The 18,141-nt window shown below is 46.3% G+C and overlaps 8 protein-coding genes across 8 annotated transcripts; 3 read left to right on the top strand and 5 right to left on the bottom strand.

The window, feature by feature from the left end:
* Positions 1-242: 242 nt before the first annotated feature.
* Positions 243-2,494, bottom strand: AGABI2DRAFT_193217 (hypothetical protein). The gene is made up of 11 exons (XM_006461775.1): positions 2,439-2,494; positions 2,322-2,387; positions 2,209-2,264; positions 2,122-2,149; positions 1,944-2,069; positions 1,346-1,896; positions 1,221-1,292; positions 1,001-1,160; positions 876-938; positions 745-821; positions 243-683 (listed from the first exon to the last, which is right to left on the bottom strand). The coding sequence occupies exons 1-11, from the start codon at positions 2,469-2,471 to the stop codon at positions 431-433; spliced, it is 1,485 nt and encodes a 494-aa protein (XP_006461838.1). The 5' UTR covers positions 2,472-2,494; the 3' UTR covers positions 243-430.
* A 198-nt stretch (positions 2,495-2,692) lies between these two features.
* Positions 2,693-3,328, bottom strand: AGABI2DRAFT_118689 (hypothetical protein; the record flags this gene model as incomplete). The annotated part of the gene is made up of 1 exon (XM_006461774.1): positions 2,693-3,328. The coding sequence occupies one exon, from the start codon at positions 3,326-3,328 to the stop codon at positions 2,693-2,695; it is 636 nt and encodes a 211-aa protein (XP_006461837.1).
* A 113-nt stretch (positions 3,329-3,441) lies between these two features.
* On the bottom strand, positions 3,442-5,189 carry AGABI2DRAFT_205796 (hypothetical protein). Its single transcript, XM_006461773.1, has 5 exons — positions 4,988-5,189; positions 4,581-4,934; positions 4,353-4,518; positions 4,147-4,205; positions 3,442-4,091 (listed from the first exon to the last, which is right to left on the bottom strand). The coding sequence occupies exons 1-5, from the start codon at positions 5,055-5,057 to the stop codon at positions 3,487-3,489; spliced, it is 1,254 nt and encodes a 417-aa protein (XP_006461836.1). The 5' UTR covers positions 5,058-5,189; the 3' UTR covers positions 3,442-3,486.
* A 126-nt stretch (positions 5,190-5,315) lies between these two features.
* Positions 5,316-7,750, bottom strand: AGABI2DRAFT_71265 (hypothetical protein; the record flags this gene model as incomplete). The annotated part of the gene is made up of 9 exons (XM_006461772.1): positions 5,316-5,547; positions 5,599-5,736; positions 5,803-5,948; positions 6,003-6,339; positions 6,463-6,877; positions 6,933-7,068; positions 7,120-7,305; positions 7,374-7,467; positions 7,551-7,750. 9 exons carry the CDS (start codon positions 7,748-7,750, stop codon positions 5,316-5,318), a joined length of 1,884 nt encoding a protein of 627 aa, XP_006461835.1.
* Positions 7,751-7,991: 241 nt separating this feature from the next.
* Positions 7,992-9,982, bottom strand: AGABI2DRAFT_185932 (hypothetical protein; the record flags this gene model as incomplete). The annotated part of the gene is made up of 7 exons (XM_006461771.1): positions 7,992-8,503; positions 8,559-8,658; positions 8,715-8,746; positions 8,797-8,830; positions 8,886-9,041; positions 9,097-9,536; positions 9,596-9,982. The coding sequence occupies 7 exons, from the start codon at positions 9,980-9,982 to the stop codon at positions 8,099-8,101; spliced, it is 1,554 nt and encodes a 517-aa protein (XP_006461834.1). The 3' UTR covers positions 7,992-8,098.
* A 133-nt stretch (positions 9,983-10,115) lies between these two features.
* Positions 10,116-12,106, top strand: AGABI2DRAFT_193214 (hypothetical protein). Its single transcript, XM_006461770.1, has 7 exons — positions 10,116-10,630; positions 10,683-10,743; positions 10,801-10,830; positions 10,878-11,093; positions 11,147-11,887; positions 11,942-11,957; positions 12,015-12,106. The coding sequence occupies exons 1-5, from the start codon at positions 10,145-10,147 to the stop codon at positions 11,692-11,694; spliced, it is 1,341 nt and encodes a 446-aa protein (XP_006461833.1). The 5' UTR covers positions 10,116-10,144; the 3' UTR covers positions 11,695-11,887; positions 11,942-11,957; positions 12,015-12,106.
* A 143-nt stretch (positions 12,107-12,249) lies between these two features.
* Positions 12,250-14,833, top strand: AGABI2DRAFT_136742 (hypothetical protein). Its single transcript, XM_006461769.1, has 8 exons — positions 12,250-12,489; positions 12,590-12,687; positions 12,798-12,948; positions 13,004-13,297; positions 13,373-13,537; positions 13,595-13,856; positions 14,024-14,273; positions 14,329-14,833. Exons 1-8 carry the CDS (start codon positions 12,408-12,410, stop codon positions 14,368-14,370), a joined length of 1,344 nt encoding a protein of 447 aa, XP_006461832.1. The 5' UTR covers positions 12,250-12,407; the 3' UTR covers positions 14,371-14,833.
* A 653-nt stretch (positions 14,834-15,486) lies between these two features.
* Positions 15,487-17,807, top strand: AGABI2DRAFT_118683 (hypothetical protein; the record flags this gene model as incomplete). The annotated part of the gene is made up of 10 exons (XM_006461768.1): positions 15,487-15,530; positions 15,578-15,617; positions 15,683-15,714; positions 15,809-15,887; positions 15,945-15,982; positions 16,069-16,117; positions 16,162-16,283; positions 16,747-16,968; positions 17,043-17,222; positions 17,282-17,807. The coding sequence occupies 10 exons, from the start codon at positions 15,487-15,489 to the stop codon at positions 17,805-17,807; spliced, it is 1,332 nt and encodes a 443-aa protein (XP_006461831.1).
* Between the last annotated feature and the right edge of the window lie 334 nt (positions 17,808-18,141).

Here is an 18,141-nt window from a genome sequence, read left to right as displayed (position 1 = left end):
ATAACTCTCACTGTCAGAACTGTAATCACACACAGCCCAAAACGCATTTAGAAACTATCTGTAGATCATTACTCACTTTGGGCCTTACAAGGCCCACACTACCTAACATTATCTGGATCCAAACAAAAAAAAATGAGAAGGATAGAAGAAAAAATCCCCTACAAAAAAAACTACTTCAATTAATGCACCTACCCCCTGCATCATTAAACCAAACATGATAGAAAAAAGTATAGAAAGGAAAACGTGTCTAAATGGTAATGATTAAAAATTGAGTCTGATAGCGGGCAGCAGCAGCATCACTGGAAACAAAACTGAAGCAATAGTCTCTAAACAAGCCATTGACAGACGAGCACATAACGAAAAAGAGAACTATCGTAAGAAGAATTATATACCTAGATATGAAAGGTAGGAGGAGGATGATGGATATCCATTAAGATTGACTTTGAGCTTGAGAATCCTTCGGAACAGCCTCGGATTGCGAGGCATCTTCATTCATAGGCGCAGTTGTAGCCTCTCCTGAATGTTCCTTCGATGTCCTGGCTTCACTAGTAGACACCTTTGGTCCTTTGGCTTCACCAGGAGTCTCCTTGGGCGATTCACCCCCCATCCTGGTAGGGAGCGGTGGAGAGCGAGTTTCGCCCTTCCTCGTTTTAGGTTTTGGCTTCGCAGCTTCCGCCACGAGTCTATGAGAATCGTAGCAATCAGATGACTCTCAAAAGAGCAGTTGACAAAAATACCACATACCGTTCAAGTTCCCTTCGCTCCTCATCAGATTCATCTGGTTGTGCATTTTTAAAAAGTCTTCCCATTTCGATCAAACCCTGAGATATGGGAGATAAGTGCTAGGACAAATAAAGTTTGCGCTCTAAACGTACCTTCGCACGATTAAACAGCACACGATCCGATGCAGTCGAATCCTTGAGCACGTTATCCACGACCTGAGTAAATCGAAATTGCACCGCTTAGAGGGCGCTTAAGCAAATGGTGCCGAGAAGCATACCTCACGCAGGACCTGAATAACTTCGAATCTGGCTCCGCGCCATGACGCAAGCAACATCTTTCCCGTCATATTCATCTCCAGCGCTCTCAGTCCTTCCTCGTCAACATCACCTTTTGCCTGCATTTTTTCCATCTCTACAAGAGCGTCCTTCACGCTTAGGCTTGGGAATGATAGCACGGATAAGCTACGAAATCAAAATAATGACAGATGGGCGACTTACGCGCTCCCTAGAACACCCCAGACATCTTTGGCCACGGAGCCTTTTTCTTTCAGTCTCGACCAAAACCCGGGTCTGCACGTGTATCATCAGTCCACATCCAAACGCTGAAGAAAGGAGAAACACACATTCCAAGTAACTTCTTACTCTTCAAATACGTCGTACCCTTCATAACGTAGACATGTCCAATGGCATGCAGAAGCTCGACACCAAAGCTCTCCAACTTGAGATCCTCAGCCTCCTTGTCGATCTTCGTCAACCACGCCTTTGTCTCAGGATCATTTAGACCTCCAGGCTCTTTCGCTTCAACATAAGGACGGAGTCGTTCGATGAGTTTCTGCGAAAGGTTTTTGACACGCTCCTTCATGGCCTTTCGACGCTCCTCTGCTTCTTGTCGCATTTTCTCACGTTGTTGACGTAGCTTTTCACGTTGCGCATGAGCTTGTGCGGGATCTTTGAGAGTTGGAGAATGCGATCCTTTGCTTTCGGATGGAGCAGTAGTAGAGCCAGAAGTCGAGGGCTGAGGATCAGCATGTGGTTCATTAGTGACATGTTGAGGATGAAATGATCCCCCATTATGTTGTTGATTGAGTTGTCGTTCAATTTCAGCCTTTTCTTCTTCAGACATCGCGTTTGTAGCAGCATTTGTCATTTCCTTCATAATGGTGATTTCTCCGATCTGCGAGTCAAGTAAGACACAGTTGCGGCTTGAATGGAGGAACGCACATAGTCCATGAAGCGATCGCCACCAAAAATATTAGCAAAGAAACCTGCAGCATCCTCCATCTTGATCTCCGTCCCCTCTTTCTCCATCATCTTCTTCCCATTTTTGTCGTAGACAGCTCGCAGATTCTAAAAAAACGGTTACATGAGGCATATAATAGGAGATGAAGGGGCCACATACCGAATCAGACAGCACCTGGTATGCTTTACTGCGGGTCGGGCATTCAATGACCGTTAACACAGAAAGAAAAAAAAACCCGGAAACTACCTTATTTCCTTGAACTTTTCCTCTGCCTCTGGAGACGGGTTCTTGTCTGGGTGATACTACCAAGGCGTAAACGTTGGCGGGTTGGGAAGAGGGGAAAAGAACGAGATACAAACCTTCATGGCGGCCTTACGATAGCCCTTTTTGAGGGCGACATTGTCTGCATCGACGTCGACGCCTAGCTACAAGACATAGAGTGAGGTGAACGAGTGGATGAGAGAGGGAGGGCTTACGAGCTCGTAGTACTCTGTCTCAACCGGAGGCATGAAGGCTGTGGAGAGTGGACAAGTGAAGCTGTGCAAAGACACACGTGTACGGGTACTTGAACTCGAAAAAATATGGTATCAATAAAAATAAGTAAAAAAAAAAAATACAAAAGGTAGTGCTTTAGTATGCGAAGAGTACTACAGTCAGCCACGTGTTCCCTCTGAAATACAAAAGTGACAAGGTAGAAATACGAAATATACATCTATCCAAGGACGAGACATCAATTGCTCAGTAACTCAAATCGGACCGCCTTCTGAGGAGGTGGAATCCTTTTCTGCGCTCCGTCGGCTGGAATGTCTAGCTGCGGCGCCGACATACTTCTCCTTTTCTCCCCTGGTATCAGCCTCGCCATTTGTTGCTTGATAGCCAGGATGGTAGACGCTGAGCTCACGTGCTTGTCTGTGGCTGGGGGGACCAGGTGCAGGGAAGCGGGGGCGGAAGCGATGGTTGACGTGGAGGCTGACGCGCAGGTAGCTGCCGACAGTGGAGCGCATGACGATTCTGAAACAGCGGTAGACGAAGCTGAATTCTTTGAATTCTTCAAGGACCTCGAGGATCGACGAGAAATTGTGGGAGTGATGGGTTGCGAGTGCGGGGAACGGGGAGAGTGCCGTAGGTGGGGTGTACGTGAGACATGGAGGCCCATGGCTATCTGCTCGATGGTCGGGCGGGCGGTGGAGGGGGGTGGGTCGCGGAAAGAGGCTGAGGGACTGGAGGGGGCGCTCTCCTGAGGGGTTGAGTACATGTGCATCGTCTGGGACGTTGAGCGGGCATGAAGTCGTGAGGCGGGGGTGACTGAGCGCATGACAGAGTCGAGGAGACGGGAGGTGCGGGGCTGGGCTGGCTCGTCGGCCATGGCTACGTGGGATGCTGGCAGCTATGAAACTTTGACTGGAGACATTTATCAGGTAGACGGCACGGAGTTTGCCGACCCCTGACGTGGTCCGATGGATCACTAAATGGTGCTCACAGAGCAGATCTCTCTCTATTACTTACAACGCTAATATACATCGTTTACCCGTGCACCTCCATCTCCTCGTCGTCCTCACCCTCACCATCCTCCTCTTCCTCCTCTTCACTCTCGCTTTCACTCTCACTTTCATTGAAAATAAGCGAAATATACTCATCTCCCAGCTGCGCGTTCTCAGCAGCCTTCATTTCCTCGTCTCCACCGTTCCCTCCGCTTCCCTTCTCTTCGGCTAATTGCTCGTCCGGCTCCGTGCTCTTTCCCCTTTTCGCCCATTTCGCGTTCGCCTTGATCACATGCGGCAACTTGCATCCTCGTGTCCTGCATTCTCCCGTCTCTTCAAACTCTGGACATTCTCTCACATGATTCTTGTCGCAGCTCACTCCCCTTACACAGTACCCCAGCACTGCGAAATCCTTGCAAACACCTTCCTTCTTGCCCACGTTCACATGCGGGAATGGACATTTTTCTTTCGTACATCGGCCGCGGTTCAGGAAATGTACGCATAACGGTGTCCGTTCCGGGGTGGGATCATGCGATAAATTGCAGCTATCGGCGTTATGCGGACAATCCCCTTGCATAAATTTCCAACAGATCGCAACTTTCTTTGGATCGTGCTGATAAGGACATGTCAGCCCCCTTGAACAAGTTCCTATTTCAAACAACGTGTCAATAGATCATACACCTAGTCCCGACCCAGACCATACCTGTCTTCGTGAATTTTGAGCACGGCTTGTCAATTTTACGAATCGCAGCCTTCTTCGACCTATATAATCCCCCAAACAGAACGGGGTAAAAAAATGGTGGTATATTAGTAAACCAAGTTCTCCGCAAATACACCCCACGAGGGGCAGATGTATCCGCGAAAACGCCTAAAACAATCCGTATCGCGATAAAAATAAATATGACAGACTGGGTATATGTCCGATTCGTGTTATCCAACGTCATATTTCGGCCACGACGTCCTTTCGGTTTGTACATTCTCGATCTCGGCATCAGATGTCCAGGAGGCCCACTTCGAATATATGCTCCGGTTATCGGAGGTCGAACCTTCTTCGCTTTGTCTTTTGACTTGGCCACTACATCACATTCATGACGTCAGATCGCGGGCGAGAACAAAAAACGCGCAGCTGGTACCCACAATCTTTTCGTACCAGCGATCGGTGACTGGCTTCAAAGGCAACACCACCAATGATCACCTCCTTTCTCCCCCCAGCAACATCTTCCTCGTTTTCCTTACCACTTCCAACCTCAGCACCCATTGAAGACTCGACTGTACCAGCGGAGGTTCCATCATTTTCTTTTCCCTTGCTACTTACACTTGGCGCAAGCCCTGGTCTCACATATTGTTTATGCGGACCGGCTACAACGCCACCTCTTCCTCGTCCACGACCTCTGTAGCCATATCCACTAGTGTAGCCGCTGTTGTATCCATGGTTATATGTATTGTACGAGGAGGAACCAGCCTGATCAGATTTGTGTTGATTGATCGTTGCTGTTCAGTCCAAAACATCAGATATTAACAAGGAATAAGCCTCAACAACATACCTGTCAACCGCGCGATTTCGTCTCTCATTCGATCATCGACGGACGTTCCACTAGTATTAGAAGAAGTCATGACAAGAAAATCGGTTGTACAAAGCTTCAAATAGAGAGATAGATCTGGGAAGAATCCGCCACACGTAATTTTCAATTCAAGAAGGGCGAGTTCGCGATGAGTGTGCGCCGGTTAGAAGCGGTTTAATCTCTGGACCTTGGAGGGTTTAAAGGTCGAACTAGTAGTGGACGATGAAGACAAGGTTGCAGTTGCAGTTGCAGTATGTCATATGATGACTAAAGCGATGAACTCTCACGGGGGTTGCCAATAATAGATTCACTACAAAAATCCATCCATATCTTGTACAACCGCCTTCCAGTTCTTTGCTACCCCAGTCATCACATTGTCCACATCAGCTAGACTTGTCTCCTTTCTAAACACCTGCATGTATACTTCTGCTGGCTCTCTCGCTCCACTACTCTCATTGGGAGGCTGGACACGACTTCGACGCGCCATATGCCAGTGCTGTGGATTTTGTCCTCTCGAAAACACTTCAAGTATATCCGGATCCCTAAAAAATTGCATTAGTCGGATGGCGTAGCGGAAAATACTGGCAACCCACTTTTCTTGTAGACCTTTCGCCTCATACAACGATCCTGATTTTGACTCAAAACGCTTATTGCCAAAGGTGTATTTCCCAGTCGAAGTAATGTGGACGTCTATCGGCTGAAGAATTTTTGACGCGGACGGTATTGAATCACTTGAACTGCAAGACAAATTTTGTTGAAATTTTTTGATGTTGTCGACGCTTCGTATATAGACTCACGATTTTAGTGTTTCTTCCTGCAAAGTGTCTTCTATCTTCTCAAAGAAATCTTCTGCCCTACTTGCCACAGAACATAAATGATCTTTTAGCTCGTCTTCCTCGGGTTCAGACTCGTTTTCTATCAACGCTAGCATCCACTGTCCTTTCTACGCAAGATTAGTCAAGTTGAGCTCTGTCTGCATACAATTTGGGTAACGTACTAGCAAGAAATTCACCTTCCTCAGGCTTGTCGCAAGACTGTCTTCTTCGCCTGGGAGATACACTGATCTTCTCAGGAACACGGGAGGCGCCTTGGGTGTTTCAGCACCCTGTATCGTCTTTCTTTCATCTTCTCCCTCTCCATCTTCACCTTCGTCACCACCCCTCCGTTTCGAATCTAGAGCTTCTTCTTCCACAGAACCTGATCCTCCTCTCATTTCTTCTGAAATCCCATCAACTTCCTTCACTGACGGAGTAGGCGATACATAAGACGAGATAGCATCATCTAATGCATTCTGGTCTATCTTCGCTGCTTCCACAATCGAACCCCTTTCCCCACTATCATCGTCATTCTTTCTTCCCTCGGCCGAATTAACCTTTCCCTCGTTATTCCCTTCTTCAGGAGAAGTTCCCGAAGTCTTCGATCGTTCTTCTCGTTGATCCGTACTTCCTCTCGGCGACGGATGTAAAGAAGGTGGTACACCCGTGTTTCCCGCGGATGAAGAGGCCGAAGAAGGATTCTTACCGAAATTCAACATCCAATTCTTCATATCCGTCATAAATCCTCCAATATCACCGCTGGCATTATTACCACCTTGGTTATTGGGTTTATCCTTGGGTTTATCGGTACCTTTGATCGTAATTTGTGAAGATGTTAGACGATCGCCACCTTCTCCTGAGGGGTCCGGTGTTGGAGGGATTAAAGACATGAGGTATAACGAGAGAGATATTGGGTAGTCGCATTCGAGAAATGGTGTTGGGGGTATGATATTTGAACGAGATAATAAGAGCGGGATAAGCTTGTCTGGAGGCAAATCTTGTAATAGATTGTGTATTAACGGTAGAATTGGTTTGAAATAAGGATGAATCGCGACGCCTGATTGAATGTCAGCCTTCCGAGAAAGAATAAGACCGAAACAATACGAACGTACCAAGGTGATGTCCAAAATCATGTCCGTCCTCTATAGACCATGCCCATGCCCATGGTGTCCAAAATCTTTCCAATTGCAGAGCCAGAGCGTCTTGTCCAATGTTATTAAGTATCGCGGTAAACGATCCATGAGTCAACTAGCAGATGTAAATGTTTAAAACCCATCTAGACGCATATGGAAGACACACCTTGAATCTCTCATATGCCCTCATAATCTCCACCTTTAACACAGCATCCTGAACCGAAGCATCCTCATAATCGTAAACAGGTCCCTCCCGGACCTGCTTTTCTTTTCCCTTGCTCTTGTTCCTATCCTTGGTCTTGCTTTTTCCCTTGTCTTGCATTACACGAGGTGTCTTTGCCAATTCAACGCACTATAATCATTCAGTTATTGAAGAGCCAATTATCTGAAACCCGAACAAGTTGGAGAGGGACGACTGACAGCATGAATCCAAAAATTAGGTTCAGGAGATATCATAACCATTCTCCTAGTTTGCGAATGCACAGTATCCAATGGACTTTCCCCATTAAACATCCTGAATATACCATACCAACCCAGAGAAAAGAAAAACGAATCAATAACGAGTCCATGTTTTTGCTTTACGTGTATGATACGCACTCTGCAAAACTGACTAGCGCCTTTGCCAATCCAATCTGTCTCAATATCTTGTCTCTCGAAACAGCTCTCTCTTTCGAAGTATAGAAAAGAATATGAGCTTGTTCTTCAGCGTCTTCATCATCGTCTGTAGATGTATTGATACTGCGTAAGGTTTGGTTATAGATCGTCAAGTAGACCAGGTTTGGTGAATATCTGTTCATGTCATTAAAGAAGCTACATTTGAAAACGTGTTTTTCCTTAATGTCTACTGATTACCACGCAGCCTCGATCACCCCTATTTGGCGACGTGCTGATGTTCAGCCATTCGATCAACCCCAGGTATCCAACGGAATTAACGACTGAGGATCTATTGACAATGCAGCAATATAGCAAGATATCAAGCGAATGTAGGAATAAATGTATCTCCGAGAACGAAAATCACATTTCTGCTCCAACTTGTAAGTAATGAGATTTCATGTGCCTATTGAGATATATATATGCCACCACTCCAATACATTAGCTTCACCGTCAAGCGTTGATAGCCCCAATGCCCTCCCTCCTCCCCTAGATCATGTATAAGACCTAACCCTCGAGAACCAAAATGATCTCTCATGTTTAAGTGCCACAGGGGTAACATCACCAGTTTCAATATTGAGAGTATCATACGATTGTATATCCAGCCTATTCCATCTTCCTAAAGGTCGAGACCGTAGAGAAAGTGACATGGAGAAAACATATCGAGAGGGCTGTAGTTCAGTTTGTGAGTGAAGATGATGACTGGGACGATGTTGTGATGCTGGATGAGTTATAGCAGATGGTGGTGGTGGTGGTATTTCAATTCCTTTACTAGTCGAAGTTCCATTTTCAGTTTCGGTTCCTAATTCTTCTGGAATTATAAATCGACCACTGGCGTCGGAGAGGTTTGACAGTGTTACAGTCGTTCCAGTGAGTTCCCAAATACCGATGCATAAACCCTTTTGAAATTATCAGAGGAAAAGACGAGACCTTTGGCATTAGTGATCAACTAACCTTCATTCTGAGGGACGGTTTGAGAATGTTGATTATCGTTTGTGGTGGATGTTCCTCGTTTGCGAGCAAAGAAAGGACCTGGCCATTAGGGTAAAAGCGACTGAAAATTACAAAAGGCTTAGTAGACGCAAGATAAAGAGGATGATGACGACTTACAGGTAACGGTGATAGGTAATCAAATGATTCATCTATGCAAACTCTCAGACGAAAGGGAAAGTTTCAACGCATACTGACATACGTTTACCCAGTGGTTTTCACTTAAACCTGGTCGTCTGTGGGACAGGAAAAGATTAGGCCACGTAAAAGAGACCGAGGTGAAGTGCTCACACGTAGTGGCATATGGCAATATATACACCATCGAGCCTCACGCGAGGTTGTTCAATATATATCCGTCGATAGTCAAACATATACCGCGAAACAATTTCAGCCAACACGTCCAAGTCAGGTATCTGAGGTTCCTTATACGTCGAAACAACCAAACTCCTAATATGGTCGCAAGTTAGAAGCTAAATATAGCTCGTTAATTATTACAACGTACCGCCAGATAGAAGATTCCAGTGTTACGATTCTGGCCTTCTTGGAGACTTGCGCAAATCTTTCAATAGACGTAGGATCCAAAAGATGAATTATCTCGACGAGAATTTCCTCAGGAAGATCGTTAAAAATGACTGGTTGAGTTTCATCTTCAGGTTTGAATGCGAGTCTGCCTGGTTCTTGATCCAAGAATGACGCGACGAGCGCACCGAATGTACCGGTTACGATGGCTTGTGTTTGGGATTTAATAGACAACAACCTCATGGTTTCTGTAATCTCATCTGTCATTTCGGTTATGGCACCCGGTGATCGAGTCATAACCGAGTTAGTAGGGGCGGTGGTGGTTGTAGATGGGGTGGAGGGATCCTTCTTTACAATTTGTTGTTCGTATACCATGTTCTTCAACATTTCCTCGCGACGGTATGCACGATCGACGTGAGGATCCTGTTGAGCTCCTAAGTCACTGGTGAGGAATAAGCGATAAAATGGTAGAAACGACGTACCGTACGAAAAGCTTGTCTATAGCACATTAAAGCACTGTCTAGATCTCCAGCCTGTTCGTGAAGAACTGCTTGTCGATAGACACCGAGTGCACTCGATAAAGCCTTCGGACGTTTCTGGTCAAGTATCTCTCCGTCGGGAGTGATGGCCGGATGTTGACCATCGAATGGAGTAGAAGAACCATGGGTTTCCTTGGTGCTGCGCGCAGGAAATATATGAGGGACTTCAGTCGGTCGAGTTGTAGAGGATGATGAGGGCGTTTGCAACGAAGTCCGAGTAGCTTGTTTGCGTCTCTCTAATTCAGCCTTCCATTCCTCTCTGAACCTTGCGAGTTCTGGAGACTCTTCCTCTGGCGAGAGCTCGGTGGCTTTGGCCTTGCCGTTGGCCATGTATGGAGGGAGAGAGTATGATGAGAGATCATATACATATGTTATTGACAGGTAACCCTAACCTTGGTTGTGAGAGCGATCACACCTCCACGTCCACCTCCTCTTCGCCAAGCTCCCATCTCTCCCCCCACCCCCACATCCTTTCTTTTCTTCCGTCCGGCTATGGAGAGCAACAAGGACGAAGCTCTACGTTGTCTCGTAATTGCCGAGAAATACTTCAGCGCAGATAACTTAACTGCTGCGCGCAAGTTCTGTTCCAAGTCCATTTCGCTATTCGGCACCCCTCAAGCGGAAAAGCTGCTGGTCAGGATAAATGAAATTGATACCAACCCTTCTGCCACTTCCTCGCCTGCGAGTGCATCAGCTTCCTCTTCGTCAGCAAAGTCGACATCAAGTGCTGACCCGGGCCCGTCTTCAACCTCGGCGACGGAGGAGCACCCGTCTGTGACCGGTATAAAACATCGACACCAACCACAAGCATCGTCATCGTCGTCGAATGCAAACGGAAATCAGAAAAAAAGGGATTATACCCCAGAGCAGCATGCAGTAGTCAAGAGAGTCCGAGCTTGCAAGGTTACAGAGTATTATGAGATCCTGGCTCTCAAGAAGGATTGCGAAGAGAATGATGTCAAGAAGGCATACCGAAAAGTGCGTAGGCCTACATTTCTCATGCTATGTATTAAACAAGATTTGTCTTTAGTTGGCACTTGCACTTCACCCCGACAAGAATGGAGCGCCTGGGGCAGACGAGGCATTTAAATGTAGGTTTCAACTGTCTTCTGCTTTAAACTCTCAGTGCTGAGCATATCATTGGGCAGTGGTGTCGAAGGCGTTCCAAGTACTATCTGGTAGGTGATCTTACTCTGACTCAAGGTCTCTTAGTAAATTGCGTTAGATCCACAAAAACGGGCGGTATACGATCGTAGCGGGGGGGATCCAGAAGATCGGTTCGGAGGTGGCGGTGGGGACGGAATGTCGTCCTTTTTCAATCAGGGCGGAAGTCGAACACAATTCGACGGGGAAATCAGCCCCGAAGAACTATTTAATATGTTCTTTGGGGGTGGTATGGGAGGACCTGGTGCCACATTTACTTTCGGTCCTGGGGGTCCAAGTACGTATACATGTTATCAACGGCATCTCTTTGTCTTGACAAAGGATATCAAGGTGTCTTTACCACGAGTTTTGGAGGACCCGGAGGAGTGTTCAACAATGCCAGAAGGGCGGGTGGAAACGCACAAGAAGCATCGCCACGGTCACTCTTTCTTCAACTCCTACCTATCATCATTCTTTTCGGATTCTCACTCCTTTCAGCGTTACCCAGCCTGTTCAGTACGCCACCTGTGCCTGATCCACGGTTCACGTTTGTGAGCTCGACACGCTACAATGCACAACGGGAAACGGGTGGGCTGAAAATTCCGTATTTTGTCAACCAGGGTGAATTTCAAAAGCACCCTGTGATTGGAGCTGAACTGGCACGGGATGTGTCCAATGTAAAGAAAGGGCCGGCGTTGAAGAAATTTGAGAATACAGTGGAACAAGTGTACACGCGGGACTTGTATGCTAAATGCCAATATGGGATGGACCGGAGAACGAGGCGGAAGGAGAACGAAATTGGGCTGTTCGGTATAGGGACAGACTGGGAAAAGGTGAAGAAAATCGAACAGGAGCCGATAGAGAGCTGCGATGAGTTGAAGCGACTTGGCGTTATCTGAGTCGGGTCCTGCATCGTATCCTAACTTATATTTATGCATTGTCGCCTTAATTTTTTTCGGACTGGTCTTTCGACTCTGGATAGGTCTATATGTGCTGCAAATATAACACGTTTCTCTATCCTTTATGATGCCTGACCCGACTGCAGCTTTTCCCGCTCAAGCTTGATATAGAAGCTCTCTCTTTGTTCGACTGGAAACGTGAGTTAAAAGACACGGGTGTGTTGCGTCGTGGTGCATAACTTACCTGCGGGAAGGTGGTATCCGTACCTGTGGACGCGCGCGGGTCAGTATCTCATAAGATTGTCTGTACTACGGGCACATACCAGTATGCATAGCCTGAGGCGACGCCAAGACCCATGCCGAGGCTGAGGTCGATGAAGAAGCGTTTTCTGAGTTTGCCGACGATGGGGGCGATGGGCATGGTGGAGGTTTCTGGTGAAGGGCAGTAGGGCAATGTCGGATTTGGGACGAGAGGCGGCGGCAAACAGGAGCACACAGAGTATTACATCAGCGACGGAGGGCAGGGAGAGGCAGCTAAGCGAGGCCACCGCTCTCCTCGCTTTCTGCCTCGAATTACCAGCAATCGACCCCCGTTTTCTCTGCCATTGCATCTTGCATCCTGCCCGTTTGTATTGACAGCGATTTCAATCCCCACTACGACCCTCGCCAAGCTGCCCGCCGTGACGCTCAACAACCAGACCCCCAAATACACCATGGAAGACCCCTCGGGCTCAGGAGGATGGCGCTTCGCCCAGTGCTTCGGAGACAAGGGAGAAGTCGAAGACATTACAGAGGGTAGGCATCTGACTGCGTTTATCCACCCACCTCTCATGCTCACCCACCCGCTCACCCGATCTTCTATCTCTTCTCCGATGCTAATTCCCCGCGCTTCCAGCCGACATAATCTCTACTGTCGAGTTTGATTCCACCGGAAATTATCTCGCCACAGGCGATAAAGGCGGTCGCGTCGTCCTTTTCGAACGCAATGAGATGGTCTGTACCTCCCTTCTGCCCTTTGTCTCGTCCTCGCTTGCCTGTTGTATGTTTTGCTCATCCAATTGCTTCTTTTTTCGCTCTCGACAATCACCCATTCCTCTCTATAGAAAAAGGGCTGCGAGTACAAGTTCTACACCGAATTCCAATCCCACGAGCCCGAGTTTGACTATCTCAAATCCCTTGAAATTGAAGAAAAGATCAATAAGATCAAGTGGTGTAAACGTCAAAACCAGGCTCATTTCCTCCTGTCCACCAATGGTACGCATTCTTGCCTTTGCTGCACGGTTCGATGTCCTTCATCCCTCGTTCACAGACAAGACAATCAAACTTTGGAAGGTTTTCGAAAAGTCTCTTCGCATCGTCTCCGAATCAAACCATACCATTGGCCCCATCTATCGCACACCTCCAACGAAGATGTCATTGCTACAACTTCCTCAAATGTCGTACCAGGAGAACATCGTTGCCGCTGTGCCACGCAAGGTATACGCAAACGCCCACGCATATCACATACATTCCATTTCCGTCAATTCCGACCAAGAAACATACATCTCCGCCGATGACTTACGAATCAACCTCTGGAATCTCAATATCAGTGATCAGAGCTTTAGTGAGTCTTGTGGCGGTACAAAACCGGATTCTGATAGTTGTCTGATTGTGCCCCATCGCATTGCGATTGTCGCAGATATCGTTGACATCAAGCCCGTAAATATGGAAGAGCTAACAGAAGTAATCACAGCTACAGAGTTCCATCCTTCTCACTGCAATCTGTTCATGTACTCGAGCTCAAAAGCAAATATCAAACTTGCCGACATGCGTGACTCGGCCCTTTGCGATAAGCACGCAAAATGTGAATATCTGCTCTGCCGCATCATCCCTCCAACGTCAATCTGACCCATGACCTCAGGTTTTGAAGAAGAGGAGGATCCAACAACGCGGTCATTTTTCTCTGAAATTATCTCCTCAATCTCCGATGTCAAATTCAGCCATGATGGTCGGTATATTCTTCACAGGGACTACCTTTCATTAAAGATCTGGGATATCAACATGGAAACGAAACCGATAAAGACTATTCCCATTCATGACCATCTCAAAGGCAAACTCTGTGACCTGTACGAGAATGATTGTATCTTCGATAAATTCGAGTGTGTGTGGGGTGGCGACGACAAGTACGTTTTCTCCTTCTCTGCCGATTCATCCACTTCTTCTTTTGTCCGAATTGGCCCTCAGTCCCTCGAGCGCCCTCATGTATATAATTCTACGTCATCGTTGATCATCTGTGGAAGGCTTGTGTTGATCGGAGTATCTCAACCCCATTTCTTTTTTTTCTCTACAGGCACGTGCTCACGGGGTCCTATCACAATTATTTCCGAATATACGACGTGGATACTCTCAATGATGTTGTACTACAAGCCGACAAATCTGCGTTCAAGGCTAAAAAGATTGGTGGCCCATTACCTGGAAATAAAAATATGAGGAATGGATCAAAGGGCGGGGCATTAAGAGATGCAATGCAGTTGGACGCGCTTGACTTTAACAAGAAGATACTTCATGCGAGCTGGCATCCTCGGGAAAACACAATTGCTGTGGGTGATCGTCAGAATCACGCAAGCGAATACTCATCTCCAACTTATGCTCTAGATCGCTGCGACAAACAATTTGTTCTTATACAGTGCTGCATGATAACATTTTATCGCACCACGCGCCTGCAGCCTCTTTCATCACGATACTCAATGTTGAAGTCCGCTCCCACTTCCAATCCCCAATCCCTCTCGCGCTTCCCTCCCCATCCTTGACCCCTTCGGTCTACGCTGATTAGAGACCACCATCGTACCACTTGACGTGATTAGACAGCTGTAATCGTTCTGCTTCGCCTGTTTTTCTTACGTATTCCAACAATTAATGGACAAGAATCAAGAGACAAGTTTACTTTTCTGGTTTTATCGGCTTTCCCTCCTCCTTTCTCCTGCGAACGCTGCCCTCTTTTCCCCCTCCTTTTCCGTCTCTACTGTTTTGCCGTGATGCACTGTCTTATCAACACACACGCCTTGTTTTCCACTCTCGTTATCATTCGCGGTAATTATTCCCTATCCATACACACAGATTTTTTTTACAACTCTCCTGCGTTTCCAATGTTTCCAATCACAAATTTTTCTGCGTCGCTTTTTCTACGGTTTCCCTTGCATACCCCGCTCATCTTACACCTCCCTTTCACTTCTGTTTCCTCGAGATTTCGGTTCTCTCTTGATGTTGTATTTTTCTTTTCTTTGCTGGGTATATAACTACATCGACCTTGACTTTTTCCCCCCTTCCATCTATGGCGATGTGGCGGTTGTTGCTTTTTCTGTTCTTCCAAGCCATCGAGCATGATTCATTGACTACCTACCTCTGTCGAAAAATTCCAAATCAACTTTTCCTCGAGATGTTTTCGTTGCCTTTCTTTTTTGCAACTTTTTTTGTATTAGCAGTAGCAAGATAACAAGCAAATTTCTGTCTCTCAGTATGTCTTTGGATGAAATCATAAACTATTTTGTGGGTCCAACAATCTATTGTGATGCGGGTAATGTTCCCGGATAGCTATGCAGTAATATTGGATGGTGCTTAATAAATATCGAAGAGGCTACCCGCTGGGTATACATTGTTTCGCCTGTAAATCAGGTTCGAATTCCGGACACTGACGCGAAATTGTAAAGGCTGGCGCCGATGATGGGAGGTCAAGTGATCAGAACGTGCCCAGAGTCCAGACGCGCCGGATCAATCAACTCTAACTTACACATCGACAACATCAACTCCTCCCCCATGCCACCAAAGAATACCCAACCCTCAACGAAAGACCCGCACGTGTATTTCCTTCCTCGTTCTTTACTATAAACAACTGACTCTTCTATAGAGCAAACACCGTAAAGGTCACGTATCTCCAACGATCTAGGGTTAGTGTCTTCTATGACGTTTAAGTACCGGTATTTTGGGTATTGACAACGCAATATTTGTTTAGAAGACGAGTAAAGAACCATCGGCAGATGACCTGTCTGTTCTTTGAATCCTATACTGCTATCGACACACGCTGATCGATGTTGCTCTTCTCACCCGCGTTCCGCGTTTCTGCTTCCTTGCTTTGCAGTGCCACACCCTCTTCTTCCACCTCGGTCTCCCGTAAACCTACCAATAATATAAAAAGCAAAACTGATGCATTATTCAAGGTAACTTATTTGACCCTTCATTTACTCATTCTTTCGGTTTAAACCCCGCACCGATAGACGCCTGAAAACCCTCCCATCCGTATCGTTGATTTCCGGTATGCGTGCTTACTTTCAATTTCATGTCGTTTTTTCACCAAATGTAACTGAAACCGTATTTTTCCTTCTCTCTTTGGATTTCTAGGACGGAGACTTCACCTAAGCGATTGCAGCACGAGGCGAGTGCCCTAGTTGTAGAAGGACGCGAATAATTGAAGACTAATCTTTCTCCCACTAGCGATCAGGTTCCGTCGTTTTACTGGAACAAGTATCCAAGGATACCAAATCTATCTCATCTGGCGCATCTCCCGATAATAAATCGCTTTCTAGCATATCAAGGATATCACAACCCTCCACCAAGTATGCGGCACATATATTGATTTACTCAGACGTCTGACTCATTTTTTGATACTCCACCGTCACCACCACCATCCACCGCGTTTTCAGCCGCTCGCAAACACCAACATCAGAAGCCAATCCTGACAATATCTCTATAGTTGACAGTATTGCTGAAAGTATCAGTCACAGTGGCAGCAATCGTATCAAACGGACCGAAGCGGAACGGAAACAGTATTTTGAAAATCAATCTGAGTGTGGTTCTATTGAGGGGCATCGGGCATTTTGTACGAGGTGTAAAGAATGGGTGCGATTGTCTTCTCGACAGACATATTATGTGAAACCCTGGGAAGTACATCGAGCGAAATGCGATCAAAAGTTACCAGTGTACGTCCTTTTTTTGAATCATTTTTGGTTGTTGTTGCATATATACTATTTTATTTCATTGTTGCATTGTATGTCCGTTGCTGACGTTGGAGTTTCATAGGAAACATACATACAAAGATCTGGGACTCATTGCTACCATACCGTTTATCGTGCCCCGAACGGAAAAGATTAGAAAGGTTCTATTGGCATTGGATGATAGCGCAGAAACGGTCGAACCTGATCAAGTCAAATGTAAAACATGTCAAGAGTGGGTTCCACTAGAGAAGAAATACAGCATCAGATCCTGGTCAAGACACAAAGGCGCGTGTCGTAGCAACCAAAAGTACGTCTTAACTACTCGTTATGCCCCGAATTTGATATATGCTGGTTCGATTCTGACTTTTCGATATAAATAAGACCTAGTGACATTGAACAGACATTAGAACGAAAGTTGTTCTTTATGTGCGATGCACAATTCAAAAATTTCCGCGACAAACATACTGTTGAATGTCGTGCCTGTAATGAAGCAGTTGCTCTTAAAGCTGATCCGGATTACGACCTTGACTTGTGGTTAGAGCATACGAAAACTTGCCACCTGTGAGTTGTTTTCGTCTCCTCCCAATGACGAGAGTCTTTTTTTGAATGGTGAATCTCAGCCCTCCTGAAGCTCAACTTCGACCGTTATCAGCGAGCGGCTCAACGAAAGCAGGACAAGAAATGCAACCTCAATCAAACGTGGACTCTACCATTGATTCCGCTCAACCCGACCAGCATACCGTAGAATCAACATCGACTATAACCAATCCTGACACCCGAGTTACTTCAACGGCAAGGCCCGTTGTGCCTCCTGAATCTGCCACGTTGTCAACAACGGACAGCGAACGCACTCTAGTTCCATCATCTTCCTCGATATCTATACCGTCATTTTCTCCACAAGTTGATACTGAACCGACCGCTTCAACTTCACGTAAACGTCCGCGGGATTCAAATGAGGATGGTGATATAGATGAGGGGAAAGAGAGTGATGTTGACATGGACGGAGAAAGACCGGCAAGACGTTCACGTCTAGCTGGTTATATTCCTGAGGAAAAGGAAGCTCCGACTGGACTTGGATGGTTTACTTTACCCTTTCAAGCTTTTGTTAAAGGCTTCAAAGAAAGCTTGACGACTTGGGATTCCTAATATTCTTGGTGGTTCCCGTTGATTTCCTGTGACATTTTGTTCTAACACTTCCATTCTGTTTTGTTTTTGTTTTGTATTGGTGGGACAGAGCGAGAGGTATCGTTACAACCCATCTATGTCGCATAATTTGGTTGTAAACCAAAACTTGGATCCATCTTTAGAGAATACCCTCTCCGGAATTCAAGTTAAGTAGTAATCTAATTGTGAATGGCCCTCGCAATGTCATGCATATGCGACACCACAGTGTCGATAAGAATGTTTCGTCATGACGGTTGAGGTTTCATGATAGACTGGGCTGACTTCAAGTTGGGTTGCTCAACTAAAACGGACCTCG

Source organism: Agaricus bisporus (assembly GCF_000300575.1).
Source record: "Agaricus bisporus var. bisporus H97 unplaced genomic scaffold AGABI2scaffold_6, whole genome shotgun sequence".
NCBI lineage: Eukaryota > Fungi > Basidiomycota > Agaricomycetes > Agaricales > Agaricaceae > Agaricus > Agaricus bisporus.
The sequence above is the reverse complement of the archived record's forward strand: the minus strand, read 5'-3'. Positions and strand labels throughout refer to the sequence as shown.

Bases quoted from the DNA above. Each gene is read 5' to 3' on its own strand.
- AGABI2DRAFT_205796 (XM_006461773.1), bottom strand. From the start codon at position 5,057: ATGACTTCTTCTAATACTAGTGGAACGTCCGTCGATGATCGAATGAGA. The intron at 4,519-4,580 runs GTGGGTACCAGC...AATGTGATGTAG, and splicing joins ATCGCTGGTACGAAAAGATT to TGGCCAAGTCAAAAGACAAA. The intron at 4,092-4,146 runs GTATGGTCTGGG...TGTTTGAAATAG, and splicing joins CTCAAAATTCACGAAGACAG to GAACTTGTTCAAGGGGGCTG.
- AGABI2DRAFT_193214 (XM_006461770.1), top strand. From the start codon at position 10,145: ATGGAGAGCAACAAGGACGAAGCTCTACGTTGTCTCGTAATTGCCGAG. The intron at 10,744-10,800 runs GTAGGTTTCAAC...ATCATTGGGCAG, and splicing joins GGCAGACGAGGCATTTAAAT to TGGTGTCGAAGGCGTTCCAA. The intron at 10,831-10,877 runs GTAGGTGATCTT...AAATTGCGTTAG, and splicing joins GGCGTTCCAAGTACTATCTG to ATCCACAAAAACGGGCGGTA.
- AGABI2DRAFT_193217 (XM_006461775.1), bottom strand. From the start codon at position 2,471: ATGCCTCCGGTTGAGACAGAGTACTACGAGCTC. The intron at 939-1,000 runs GTATGCTTCTCG...CGATTTACTCAG, and splicing joins TTATTCAGGTCCTGCGTGAG to GTCGTGGATAACGTGCTCAA. The intron at 684-744 runs GTATGTGGTATT...CGATTCTCATAG, and splicing joins GAGCGAAGGGAACTTGAACG to ACTCGTGGCGGAAGCTGCGA.
- AGABI2DRAFT_136742 (XM_006461769.1), top strand. From the start codon at position 12,408: ATGGAAGACCCCTCGGGCTCAGGAGGATGGCGCTTCGCCCAGTGCTTC. The intron at 12,949-13,003 runs GTACGCATTCTT...CCTCGTTCACAG, and splicing joins TTTCCTCCTGTCCACCAATG to ACAAGACAATCAAACTTTGG. The intron at 13,538-13,594 runs GTGAATATCTGC...CCATGACCTCAG, and splicing joins TTGCGATAAGCACGCAAAAT to GTTTTGAAGAAGAGGAGGAT.